Source organism: Arachis hypogaea, unplaced genomic scaffold (assembly GCF_003086295.3).
Source record: "Arachis hypogaea cultivar Tifrunner unplaced genomic scaffold, arahy.Tifrunner.gnm2.J5K5 arahy.Tifrunner.gnm2.scaffold_343, whole genome shotgun sequence".
NCBI lineage: Eukaryota > Viridiplantae > Streptophyta > Magnoliopsida > Fabales > Fabaceae > Arachis > Arachis hypogaea.
This window is the reverse complement of record NW_027255636.1, coordinates 2,100-15,336: the sequence shown is the minus strand read 5'-3', so window position 1 is coordinate 15,336 and position 13,237 is coordinate 2,100. Positions and strand designations below refer to the sequence as shown.

The 13,237-nt window shown below is 31.8% G+C and overlaps 2 protein-coding genes across 2 annotated transcripts; both read left to right on the top strand.

Moving 5' to 3' along the window:
• LOC114927375 (probable hydroxyacylglutathione hydrolase 2, chloroplastic) lies at window positions 1–2,338 on the top strand. Its single transcript, XM_029296971.2, has 6 exons — window positions 1–324; window positions 600–723; window positions 1,021–1,121; window positions 1,428–1,502; window positions 1,606–1,704; window positions 1,818–2,338. Exons 2-6 carry the CDS (start codon window positions 672–674, stop codon window positions 1,962–1,964), a joined length of 474 nt encoding a protein of 157 aa, XP_029152804.2. The 5' UTR covers window positions 1–324; window positions 600–671; the 3' UTR covers window positions 1,965–2,338.
• Window positions 2,339–5,809: 3,471 nt separating this feature from the next.
• Window positions 5,810–12,850, top strand: LOC114927374 (3beta-hydroxysteroid-dehydrogenase/decarboxylase). The gene is made up of 13 exons (XM_029296970.2): window positions 5,810–5,900; window positions 6,104–6,377; window positions 6,717–6,806; window positions 6,905–7,038; window positions 7,146–7,316; window positions 8,051–8,167; window positions 8,243–8,322; window positions 8,782–8,977; window positions 9,483–9,600; window positions 11,145–11,319; window positions 11,710–11,866; window positions 12,069–12,138; window positions 12,224–12,850. Exons 2-13 carry the CDS (start codon window positions 6,122–6,124, stop codon window positions 12,424–12,426), a joined length of 1,767 nt encoding a protein of 588 aa, XP_029152803.1. The 5' UTR covers window positions 5,810–5,900; window positions 6,104–6,121; the 3' UTR covers window positions 12,427–12,850.
• Window positions 12,851–13,237: the final 387 nt, after the last annotated feature.

Genomic DNA, 13,237 nt, shown 5'->3' with positions numbered 1-13,237 from the left:
TTTCAGGTTCATGATGCAATTGGATTAGTATTATTTAGTCACATAATCTAGTAAGATGTTTCGAGGCAACATGCTCGAAAATTAACCTGTCTTATCTTATTTTTTCCTTTAATTTTTCAGGTGCCTTGCCTTGGGGACAATTATGCATACCTTTTACATGATACAGACACTGGGACAGTTGGTGTCGTTGATCCTTCTGAAGCGGCACCTATCATAGATGTTTTGAGCAAGAAAGATCGAAATTTGACGTATATACTGAACACTCACTACCATCATGATCACACTGGTGGAAATACAGAGTTGAAAGAAAGGTATGGGGCAAAGGTATGATACTTTTTCTTCTGCTGAAGTTTATTATATTTTCAATAAACGTTTCTAGAAGCACTTTTTGCAAAATGTTAAAATCGTCGTAGCCTTCTGAACAAGGGACACCGAGCATGTTGTTGGTGATAGATTTAGGTATCGATTTGTTCAAACTTCATTGCCACTGATATACCTAAAATATATGGCCTTCTGAACAAGGAACCCCCTATATGTAATGGCAGAGTTCAAGTGAGGTTACTTCGACTATTTCTAAGTCTTCTCCTGTTGCATTGCAGGTAATTGGTTCGGAAGTAGACAATGACAAAATTCCCGGAATCGATATCTCTTTGAGTGATGGAGATACATGGATGTTTGCAGGCCATGAGGTCCTTATAATGGCTACACCTGGTCACACCCAAGGTTATATTCATAACTGATTTGTATTGTTATTTACTTTATTTTTCTAAGATCGATTGATAAAAGAAAAAAAAAATCAGCTCAATGTTTTCTTGTTTGGCTATTCTAGTCTTCTTCAGTCTACTTGTCTATTTAATATGATTTTATATCGACCAGTTTCCCACGTCATCTAATTTGAAATTTTGACTCCATGAAATCTAAATTGTTATTTCTTTGCTCTTGTATTGAATGAACTCTTAATTTGCACCTCGATTCACATTAGTTTTTAATAGTTTAGCTTGACTGGTTTATTATAAGCAGGTCACATAAGTTTCTACTTCCCTGGATCCGGAGCGATTTTCACAGGAGACACCTTGTTCAGCCTATCATGTGGCAAGCTCTTCGAAGGAACCGCTGAACAGGTTGATTTGAGTTATATTTAGTTTCTATCCTTTTTGTTTAGGATTTGGATTTCTTTCTTCTGTTACAAGTCATTGCATTTCACAATATATATTTCGTGTTTTGTTGTATATCTTGCTTTATCCTTTTGCCGGAAGTATACGATTTGGAAACACGAGAACAATTGATCCATAGTTCATTTCAAAGCTTGTATTCATTCAATAATCTGCAACTTGGGAATACAAATATACAATTGCATGTTTAAAAGTATGGTGCCTTTTTTTACTGATTTTTGCTCGACAATTCCATAATTTTATCCATGTTTACAGATGTTATCTTCTCTTAAAAAGATCATGTCTTTGCCAGATAATACAAATATATACTGTGGCCATGAGCACACACTGGTTAGTTTCTCCTGCTTTCATCTTAAATCTTCCCTGCTACTTTTCTAAGCTTAAGTGTGGTGAAACCTTGAGTCCTTGACATTGGTTCTTTGAAATTTTGCAGAGTAATTCTGAGTTTGCATTGTCTATAGAACCCGAAAACGAGGAACTTCAATTGTATGCTGCACATGTAGCCCACCTTAGGAATAAAGGCTTGCCGACGGTAATTCAGAGTTTCGAAGTGCATTCTTTTCGCGAATCTGTCGCTATTGTTCATTATTAGTATACTTTGGATCTTTGTATTTTGCTTTGACAAAATTGATAATGTTACTGCAGATTCCAACTACATTGAAGGTAGAAAAGGCTTGCAATCCATTCCTTCGCACGTTTAGCACCAAAATCCGGCGGAAGTTAAATATTGCAGTCACGGCAGATGATGCAGAAGCGCTGCGAATTATCCGGCAAGCGAAGGATAATTTTTAGAAAATTTTTTTATATATATATCTTATCTATAAATTTTAAAATGCTAAGGATACTTATGCTGTATAGATTAGAGGTGATGCATCCATCAGGGAATATTGTTTACTTGATGCTATCTTCTCAATATAATTTTGCATTATATAATTCTCTTTTGGGTTAAATTGAGAGTTATCTTTGTAAACTAGATTAAGGTTTGGTGTCACAAAATGATCATGAATGGAAGAATCTCATTAGTCATCACTCTCCTCATGTTAGCATATGCTTGCTGCTTAAGAAAACTCCGTTTTGATGATTTGATCCATAGTGTTATTGTGACATGAATACCATATTGTACATTAGATCATATGAAGAAATGTTTTATGCCTTTCTTTTTATAATTTCTTTTATATGCTGAGTTGATAGTTTTTTTTTTTCAAGATATAATGTTATGATGCATTGTGTGTTTCAATAGAGTGAAAATGACCTATTTTATAATAGAAAAATTGCCATTTTTAATCCGATTATACTTTTCATTCCAATAAGTTGCTGCATACACAAGGCGGAATTTCAATCTCTGACACTTGCTTAAATAGATGAATGAGCTGACCATTCGACCAGCTCAAGTTGGTTTGCCGATATACTAGTTCACCAGATTGATTTGATCATTTTGTTAAATACTTAAATACTAGTCTTTGACTTTTCTAGTTTTTAATTATAGACCATTTGTCACATTAGTAAATGCGGGCCATTCTTGTTTCTTTAGCTACCAACATAAACTAATTAATGGTAGTAAATACAAGGGGGAGAAAAAAAAAACAATAAATGTCAGGGCTAGAGATATATAGTATTTTGATGAATTTGGTTAAAATGTGTTCTTTAAACAAAAGAAAAAGTTTTCACTAAAAGTTTAAGATTTTATATTTTTAATATAATTTTAAAATATTAAATGTATAATTTAACCAATCAAAATTTGAATTCAAATGCATGTGTCTTGAAATGAATTGATCAATGGTGAAACAATTACCATTATCTATGTATTCAACTAAATTTTTACTAACCAATTTAGGTTGGTCGAGTGGTCAACTTACTCGTTCGTTTAAGCAAATGTCGGGGTTTGAATTCTGCCCGCATTGCATGCAGCAATCCATTGGCCAGCGGTAGACCTTGAAATGGAGTTCAGATCTTGGGCAAATTAGTTCTTTTAAATAATTTATTTTAATAAATACAGAATAAATATATTGAAAATTTATATTTTGTATCTTTTTCATAAAAAAAAAATTTAATTAATAACTTTATCATATATTTTTAAAGTACATGTTAGCTGAATTATTTACTTAATTAAGCATTGTTACAATATATTGACCGTTGGCCATAATGCCATCATTCAATTTTCCTTGTCCTTTCAATTTAAGAAGTGACTTGAGTAACTTTAGAGGAAGACAAATTGATGTGGAGTATTATAATCATATTATGAAACTTTAGGACTAGTAGCACTATATGCCTTACTCATGTTATGGTGGAACTAGCTTTCACACCTTTTAAAGTTGATGGATTGATTCACCTAACCAATTTTTTTTCTTATTTAAAATATATATATATATATATATATATATATATATATATATATATATATATTTGGTTGGACATCTCTATCCCCCTCACCATACCACCTTTGCTTTCATCTCTTCAAAGAAAATGACAATTGACAAATGCCACCATCAACATCTTCCAAGAATATAAGACACACTTACTTTACTATGTGCTATATATAATCTTCTATTCTGTTAACAGAAAATATTTAATATTATTATTTATGCACCTGCCCCATTTTATCTCATATTTGGAGGCATTATTATTGATGAGAATAGTTGGATAACCACTCCTAATTAGGTGTTGGATATGCATGCCCGTTACTGTGTCTTTAAAGCATTAATTAAAAAGTTCTACTTATTATTAGTAAAATTTTTTTAGATTTTTCAGCAAATATTTAGGCCTACTGAGGACTTATTATATGATATCAATAGTTAAATTAAGTGGGAATTTTACTTAAATATAATCTAATAATTGACACCATGTGAGTAACCATACAATATTCCGAATATGTTTCATTTGACATTACTCGTACAAATTTGCAAGCTAAGGTGGCAACACATAGTAATTTATGCCTAATTAGTATTGGTTGCATTTATCAAAATTATAAAATATTTAAAAAAATAACTTGTAGACACTTTGAAAAAAGAATTATATGGACATCTAATAATAATAATATATTATGACAACAGTAAAATATTTGAGTATTTATTATCTGGAAAATCATATCAAGTTATAAATTAGAAGATAATATAATATATACATAGAAATTAATTCATTAGAGGAAAAACGGTTAATTTGGCTAATTTTACTATAAACTAACGGAAACAGAGTATTAAAATTTAAAACCTCAATTATGGTTGTGTTATCAATCTAAAAATAACTACTATCTCTTTCTTAATTTAACTATTGCATTAACATGGCTATTTCACGTCATGATGCTAGCTACTATATATAATTAAGTTTGAAATCAAAGGTATCTCTTTATTATGTAATGTACTTTAAATGCAATGGTAGTTGATCCATTAGTGTTAGCATCATTATTATTATGGTTGATGGTTGATATCATGTAAAAGTTTAATTTTGATCCATTCACATTATAAAATGTTTTTATTTTTTTAGATGACTATTTATATAATTAATATAAAAAATAATTATTTTTATTGATATAATATTACGTAATTGAATAAACATATAAAATTATTTTATACTAAAAGTACATCAAAATTAAATATTATCCATATAAAAATGCAAAAGAAGGCCAACAACTTTATTCAGAAATGAAAATGAAGCAAAGTACAAACTAACAAAAGTCATTAAGTGATTTATCATAGTAGTGACTTTAGACAAATTTTACTTTAATCGGGATGTGAATATTATTATAATCATCATTTTGAAAAGACCCATTTTCATCTAACCATTGCTATGTTCAATTTTTCTCTCACAATGATATATTAGTGTGGCTTTATGTAGTAATTCACATAGTAATGACGGATGCTTTATTATGTTTAAGTTAGAATAAATAAAAAAATAAATTGTAATCATATCAATAAGATTAATGGCATAATAACAATTAAGATTCATAGGTCCTCAACTCCTCACTCAGCTGCGTTATTGCCTTGTCTAAGAGATGCTTTATTTTTTCTCTCTGCTTTTTCTATTATCATTGTTTTGTCATCCTTCGTTTCACTCTTCTATTATATTAATTTAGCACAGAATTTTATTTTTTAAAAAAATTAAATAGATATATTTAAACAGAAGAAAACGTCGTTTATTTTAAATTTTACAAAATTTAAAGATGAACGACATTTTAGAATAATAATTTAGATAATTATTACACAAGAATCCAAAAAACAATTCACTTGAAAATAAAAAATAACAACTAGTAGTCACTTTAATATCTATTAAAATAATTATTCACACACAAATATTTTTATATAAAAATATTATTCACATGTTTAACTAAAATATAATTTAATTAAATATATCAAATTATTTAATCACAATTATTATATTTTCATAAAATTATTTTTATATGAATAGTGAATTAGTGATAAATTTATAATTTATTAATATATTAAGTCTAAATTAATATTTTAAATTTAATTATTTAGTTAATTTTTATAATTCTATTAAGTTTATAACAAAATTTTTATATTATTTTTAATTTAAAAATTAATTTTTTTATAATATAAAAATTATTAAAATTAACTAAATATTTTTTTTGATAGAAAAAAATCTAATTACGAATAATTAAAGGACGATATTTTATTTCAGACACTAGTTTAGAGTACTGTTTCCGAAAGATAAAGCGGAGCAACAGTTTCCGCGCCAAAGAAAAGAAACCACAAGAAGAAGAAGAAACCACGGGTATACGCTTCCGCTTATATGCTTCTCACGCCATCGTTCAACAAAACTCTTCTCTCTCTCTTTCTCTTTCTCTCTCTTCCAATATATATACACATATTTTTTTTTTATTTCTCTTCTTTTGTTTCCATCATTATGCGTTGCGCATTGAATCGAACGACAAATTAAACCATGAAACGACATTGACGTTAACGATTTCTTCATAGTTTTTCATTTTATCGGCGATGGCGGCGGCGGTGGACGACAGGTTCGCCGATTTGCAGAACCCTAAGACGTGCGTCGTTTTGGGCGGCAGAGGCTTCCTCGGTAGATCGCTGGTACTTAAGCTTCTCAATTTCGGTAACTGGATCGTCCGAGTCGCCGATTCCGCCGAGTCAATTCAGCTCCACGCTTCCGAGTCTCTTCTCTCTGATGCTCTCTCTTCTGCTCGCGCCTCTTACTTTCACCTCGAACTTAGGGATAAACTCAACGTAACCAAAGGTATATATAGAAACAAGACGCCTCAATCATTCCTCTTTTATGTTTCTGTTGATTCGAATAGTAATGTAGGAACGTGATCGTAATTCATCTTTACATCGATTTGTTTTTTTTTTTCCTCTTAATTATTAGTATACCTGTTTCAATTAATTCATGATTTTGAATTACGTTTGCCATGCAGTTGTAGCTGGAAAAACAAAACGCTTATTTCTTAGATTTATGATTATGATATGTTTCGAACGTAAAATATTGATAACATGTTGTAATCATATATACGAAAATAAACAGAGCTAATTTAGATATATTATATTGCTGACGGCTATGGAAATGCAAATTCCGCAGTTCTCGAAGGTGCTTCGGTTGTCTTTTATATGGATGTTGCTGGCTTGAATCCGAATGACTTCTATAGTTGCTATACTCTTATAGTGCAAGGTACATCTTTCTGTTTATTGGCATTGGTAAATTTCTTATTATGGTGCAATTTTTGTATTTTTGTGCTGGAAGTTTACTTGTTTTGATATTTCGTTTAGGTGCCAAGAATGTCATTAGTGCTTGCAGAGAATGTAAAGTGAAACGCCTGATTTATAACAGCTCTGCAGATGTAGTATTTGATGGTTTCCATGATATACATAATGGAGATGAATCATTGCCATATCCATGGAAAGTATGGCTTTGTTGAGAGAGCTTTTCACTTTATTTTTTAATGAAAAAAGGGTTAGATGTTTCCCATTTACAAACAAATGAGTGATAATAGGTGGATGTGAATTGCAGATTGAAAACGTGTTAAGTGACTTTAAGGCTCAAGCAGAGGCATTGATCCTCAGTGCCAATGACATTGATGGCTTGTTGACATGTGCTCTTCGTCCTTGTAATGTTTTTGGACCTGGTGACACGGAGTTTGTGCCATTTTTTCTTGACTTGGCAAGATTTGGATTTGCAAAGGTGTTTTACTTCTTTCACCAATTTGTCTTAGTTATTTGTTGGACTTTATAGAAGATATTCTGAAATGTGCAGAACAAAATTTTCTCACTAGTAATGATAAACTTTACAAAAATATCTTTTCCGGCATTTTATTGAGTGTGAACTTTGAAATGAATACCCTGTGTCACTTTTGCAGAACACATGAAAATTGCTAATTAGTTTAACAAATGTCCCCCTTTTCCATATTTTCTCCTTGCAAGTCTGTGCCAAATGGACCAGATTAGCGTTCATGGAACATCTTGGTATTCTATTTTTCATGTTTGTTTGGTTATTTTTCTCCAAAAGAAGGACCGAGATATTGTCTTTTCAAAAAGCAAAATGAAAACAAGTTTTTTCACCCCCCATCCTTTTCCTTTTCTAAAAGCCAAGGGTTTTAACATTTCCAGGGAAAACGAAAGACCTTCATGCTAAATCTGCACTATGCCTTTCAACTTAGTGTCTTTACTGAAGCTTACCTGACCTAGTGAATCACTGGATCAGTGGTTGTGATTGATATTTCTGTCATGTCTTTTGTACTGAAGTTTTAAGACTTAGACCTGTTTGAGCTGATACCCATTTCATATGCATATGTTTGTAAACATAATATTGTACGTACTATCTTTATTGAAATAGTGTATTCATATTAGTTGGCATGCAGGCTGTCATGTTCTCATTTATTTATCCATTTTTCTTTCGGTAACAATTTCTCATTTCAGTATATTATAGGGACTGGCGATAATATGTCAGACTTTACCTTTTATGAGAATGTTGCTCATGCCCATATATGTGCAGAAGAAGCCTTAAACTTTCAAACAGTCTCTGTGGCTGGAAAGGTATAATACAATTCAATTATCCACTGTTATTCGATGTTCAGTTCATGTATAACGGTGTTTACTTTTGATCTTCAGGCATTTTTTATTACTAATTTTGAGCCTATGAAGTTCTGGGAATTTCTCTCACTTTTGTTGGAAGGTCTTGGATATCAAAGGTAAAATAAGCAACCTGTTCTGATATATCATATATGGGTTGTTATGAATCCTTCTGATGTTTTCTGTTTATGTTTAACAATATTCACTCGGGGGAGTTTTGGGAAGGGGGGAATGACTTTGTAACATAAGATTTCCTCTGTTCATATCTTTGGAAAAGTGCTATCACAAAAACCATTGAATTAGCTCTTTCCTGCCAATCTAGGATATGTCATATCCTCTAGATCTGTAATCTGTGTCTTGTAAAACTAGGTCTTGTATATTTCCTCCATTAAGGCACTGAACAAAGTTGGCCTATCTCTTTGTTGTCTTATTGACATTCTTTGGGATATTTATATCTCTGGCTTGCTGCTTTATTCACTGCTGGAGGCAGAAGAAACTATTTCTGGTTGTTCTTTTTTGGTGGTTTATGGCCCCTTATGCTTTTAACCAAGACACATAATTACTTGCATTAATTGTAGGCCACTCACCAAACTTCCTGTCAATTTGGTGCAATTCGTTCTCTCAGTTTTAAAGTGGATGCATGACAAGTTGGGGTCCGGAGGCTTCAGTTATCCTTTGTTAGTTCATTTTTTTCAGTTAGCAACACACACCAGAACTTTCAGCTGCACCGCCGCTCGGAGAGAACTTGCATACTTACCAATAATCTCCCTTGAGGTATATATCACCATCTCCTTTCTTTATATTTTTTTTCTCTTAAATTTCATTCTTGGCCTTTTTAATATGAATTATGTCGCGGTATGACTGCAACCTTCAAAGAGGCAAAATGTGTTGCAATGGAATGATGGCTTACTGAAGAAAAGTGGCCACTTCTTTCCTGCATGCACAGACAATAGAAACAAGAAAATTAAAGTAGATGGTCTTCTTACATATATCTCAGTTTTTTTATCATTTATTTGTGTTAATCTTGTTAAGACATTAATTAAAGATGTATTCTTATAATTGATCAATCACTTTTTTTTAGATAGTATTTGACAAGTTATGAATGCTGTAAACAGTATACTTGATCAACCAGTAGCAATCACTTTCTTTTCATTTCTATGTTGCTTTAAAGTTTAAAATTGTTCTAACAGATATGATGTTCTATTTGGAAGTTTTCATATATGGTATTGAAAATTTTTCTCTTACTTTCTTTAATATTCCCTGATATTGGATAACACAGGAAGGGATCACATTAACCATAGATTCGTTCTCTCATCTAGCCAGAGAGCTATCTATTTCAGGATGCTGTGATTCCACTGAACAGTCAAAAGCAGCTAAACTGCTTGGAGGTGGAAAAGGTTGGAACATAATGCATTCTCTTATTTTACAATGTTATTATATACCTAAGCAAAGCAACTGTTGAATTAAATGGAATGGTTTGAGGCACATTGCATTGACCTCTGGCCCATCATGTTAGAATAGTGAAGTCATAATTTGCAAATCTCTTAAAATATAAAGATTGAAGAGAAAGCAATCCATTGAGCCAAGTGTCAAGCATTGGTTGATGGTGCTCATATGGTTCATGCTATGGTATGATGGAGCTCCCATGTCATGAATGTCTCATGTGAGTGAAGAGAAGTGCTTACTTTTGTCAAAAAGCACATAGTATGGGGAAAGAGAGGAAGTGATTACATGCATATAACAGAAGTGAAACATGCATCATCAGGACTAGCTGAATTTCACTATTAAACTCATTATGGCATACATAGACTAGCATTAGTATTCCTTCCTTCTCTCTCTATCTGATACCACAACATTAATTCATTACAATCAATTGTCTCCAAAAAGCAAACTGGTTTGAACTTCTGCAAATTTTAAATTGCCCTCCTCGTCAATTTTATTTTAAAATGTGTTATCTCTAGTTATAACTATGGTACGACCCTCTCCAATCTAAATTAATTTCCATTTTCCTTCATAGAATAGACCCTACCAATCTATATTCTTTCCTACTGTAAAACTGTTGAAAATGACCCAGAAGTTTGATCTATTGGAACTGCATCCATGCATAACTTAAAGAGATGGTGAATGAATATGAAATGGAAAAATACTCTTTCAAAATTAAATAAAAATCATACATATTAGCACTAGAAAATAATATGGTACATGATTTGTATAAAGCTTTTCCTATCTAATAATGAAATTGAGAACTATTAATATTTTAAAAAATAAAGTCCTTGATAATTCCTCTCAACTTGATATTAACAACTATGGGTGTTTAAATTTGGTTTGATGTGCATAGTGCATGTACATATACCAGTTATGTTAACCCTGGCATCAGTACTAGTGCTGTAGTGCACCACCTGCAACAATAAACATCATGCCTATTAAATTGTGTAGTTCATTTTATTTTTTTATTTTTTTTAAAAGGGAATGCTTAGCTCTTGGCCGAAACTTAGAATGAGAAGTGACTTTAGGATCTTATGAAATTATGGTGCAACAAAAACGTGAGAGAACAAAATTTTGGCAGCACACCCCAAAACTTTTTGTTTGTTTGTTTCTCTTTAATATAAAGGTAGGATGAAAACCTTTGTTCTTCACTCCCTTGCATACTTTGCCACCTTTGCTTCCCAGCATCCTCCAGATTGCATTAGTAGTTTATTTTTCCTTTATTGTTACTTTTGGTATTTCCATACTTATTCTTACTTGGAATACAGTTTCATGACAAACTCTGAAATTGATGAGCAAATGGGTTTATTTTCTGAATAAGTTCTTACAATCACAGGTTGTGCCCCACATAGTTAAGCTGAATCTTTGTTGATACACCTGCAATTTGTAAACTATTCTGAATCGTCTTCAATAACATTTTGTCAAGCCAAAATAATGTTTTCATTTGTTGTTTCAGTGGCTGATGTTTTGTTGTGGAGAAATGAAAAGACATCCTTCGCATGTTTCATTGTGATGGTTTTGTTATTTTACTGGTTTTTCCTCTCTGGAAGCACTTTTATATCATCTGCTGCCAAATTCTTGATGCTTGTCACATTTCTTCTCTTTGGATGGGGTACTCTACCAGCAAACCTGTAAGTGCATTCTCATAAAGACTCAGGCTATTATATTCCTGTCTGATTCTTAGAAAATTACTCATGCTGCTTTCAATCACCTGGCATTGCATATCAGAATTGTTTTAATTAGTCTGTTTCTTTGTTGATTGATGGTTCATCAGTTGGTCCTCCCTCAGTTTCTACCCAAACAAAGTTTTTGTTTTTTGGTCATGGATTATTAGTATTGTGGAGTGATGTGGTCTGTATCTCAGCATAAAGATATAAGCTGGTCATGTCTAACCACAATTAGTGCCAAGCATAGGAGTTGAGCCATATTTCTACATTTAACTAATTTGAAATTGTCTTGGGGTAGAATTGTGGAAAGGGAAAACTTTCTACAGCACTAACTTTATGACACTTTCATGGCAGATTTGGGTTTCAAACAAAAAGGATATCCTCCTCTAGTTTTAAGATATCTAATTCAGAAATGAAAGGTTCAGTTACAACTACAGTGAATCAGTGGAACAACAATTATAAAACTATAAGGAGACTGCGTCAAGGGGAAGACTGGTTGACGTTCTTCAAGGTAAAAATTGTGACCTTTTCCTTAAAAAATGGATATTAAATTCTTCCTTATTTAATGCAATTTATTTTGTAGTAGTAGTTGTTGTTGTTATTATATGTTGACGTTATGCAAGCATTATCCTTTTATTGAGGATGCATGTATTCTGCTTTGGTTCCATCTTTTGGTTTGGTGGAGGGTTTAACTTTTCTATCTTCCAATGCAGATTGCAATTCCACTTTACTTTCTGAAGTTGATCTTGTCCTCGCATAAGTTGACAACATTTGTAGGGATAGGTATGGGATTCTTTTTTGCAACTCTAGAACATTCTGATGGCTTCCAGAGCTTTCATTTTTACCTAGTCTGAATTGTGTTATGCAGGTTTGGTATTTGCATTCACTGCATTTTTTATTTACGAGCAATACCAATCAGAAATTGATTTATTAGCGGAAATTCTTTTCGCTCAGTTGAATGCACTCATGAGATACTTGATGCGTGTTTTATCTGATTTGACTTCGCGTCTTCTGCAAAAATTTGGCAAGGCTCGGTCTTACAAGGAACCAGAAGTAAAGGAACTAAGATAGTCATAAGAGATTTTGGCTTTCTATTACTTGTAGGCAAGAGTTGTTTCCCCAAAAGAAAAACAGAAAATGGCAGAGATGTAAACATCTTTTAGGAAATTGGAATGGCCTCTCCAGTTTTCTTTAAAGACAAACCGGACTGGGGAACTAGGCTGGAGATGTTGCTTCTGATTTTTGACATTATTGTGGTACTCTTTTTAACTGGCGAATCATTAATCTAATAGTTCATTGATTTGACATCAATGATCTTGTGCAAATGGAATAATGCTGATTCTGTTGTCTTTGTCCAAACTATAGTTTTGACTTTTGAGGTTCCAAAATAGAAACCAAATATGTTATAAGGGTACAGATAAAGATTTACAGATTTTTTATTTTTTAATCTTATTTCGTTATATATGTATTGAATGTTTTTTGGTTGGTTTGGCTATTCTTTATCTAACTCTTTGAATTAGCATCTATTATTTGATTTGGCTCGGATATAGGCATATAGCAAGTGGCTCTTGGATTCCGGGTATGAATTTTGGATTTTATTAAAAAAGTGGAAAAAAAAATATAAAGTTGGGTTAGAAGCAGAAACCAATAATCATGTAAAGCAAGTTTATTAAACTAAAAAAAAAGATAAAAGAATATATTTAAAATAATTAACTTTTTCACTTTTAAAATATATTTAATTGTAAATACAAGTTAAAATTGTAAAAATTTTGTTTTTTCTTATATAAGATTTAAATGAAAATAGAATATAATTAGTTGAAAAATTAATACAAGAAACAGGCAATATAAAAATGTCACATACATCAAACACATTTCAAAAATA

What these genes read in the sequence shown, in the direction of transcription:
- LOC114927374 (XM_029296970.2), top strand. Translation starts at nt 6,122, where the DNA reads ATGGCGGCGGCGGTGGACGACAGGTTCGCCGATTTGCAGAACCCTAAG. An exon ending in CTATACTCTTATAGTGCAAG is followed by an intron (nt 6,807 to 6,904) that starts GTACATCTTTCT and finishes TATTTCGTTTAG; the next exon opens with GTGCCAAGAATGTCATTAGT. An exon ending in CATTGCCATATCCATGGAAA is followed by an intron (nt 7,039 to 7,145) that starts GTATGGCTTTGT and finishes TGTGAATTGCAG; the next exon opens with ATTGAAAACGTGTTAAGTGA.
- LOC114927375 (XM_029296971.2), top strand. Translation starts at nt 672, where the DNA reads ATGTTTGCAGGCCATGAGGTCCTTATAATGGCTACACCTGGTCACACC. An exon ending in TACACCTGGTCACACCCAAG is followed by an intron (nt 724 to 1,020) that starts GTTATATTCATA and finishes TATTATAAGCAG; the next exon opens with GTCACATAAGTTTCTACTTC. An exon ending in TCGAAGGAACCGCTGAACAG is followed by an intron (nt 1,122 to 1,427) that starts GTTGATTTGAGT and finishes CCATGTTTACAG; the next exon opens with ATGTTATCTTCTCTTAAAAA.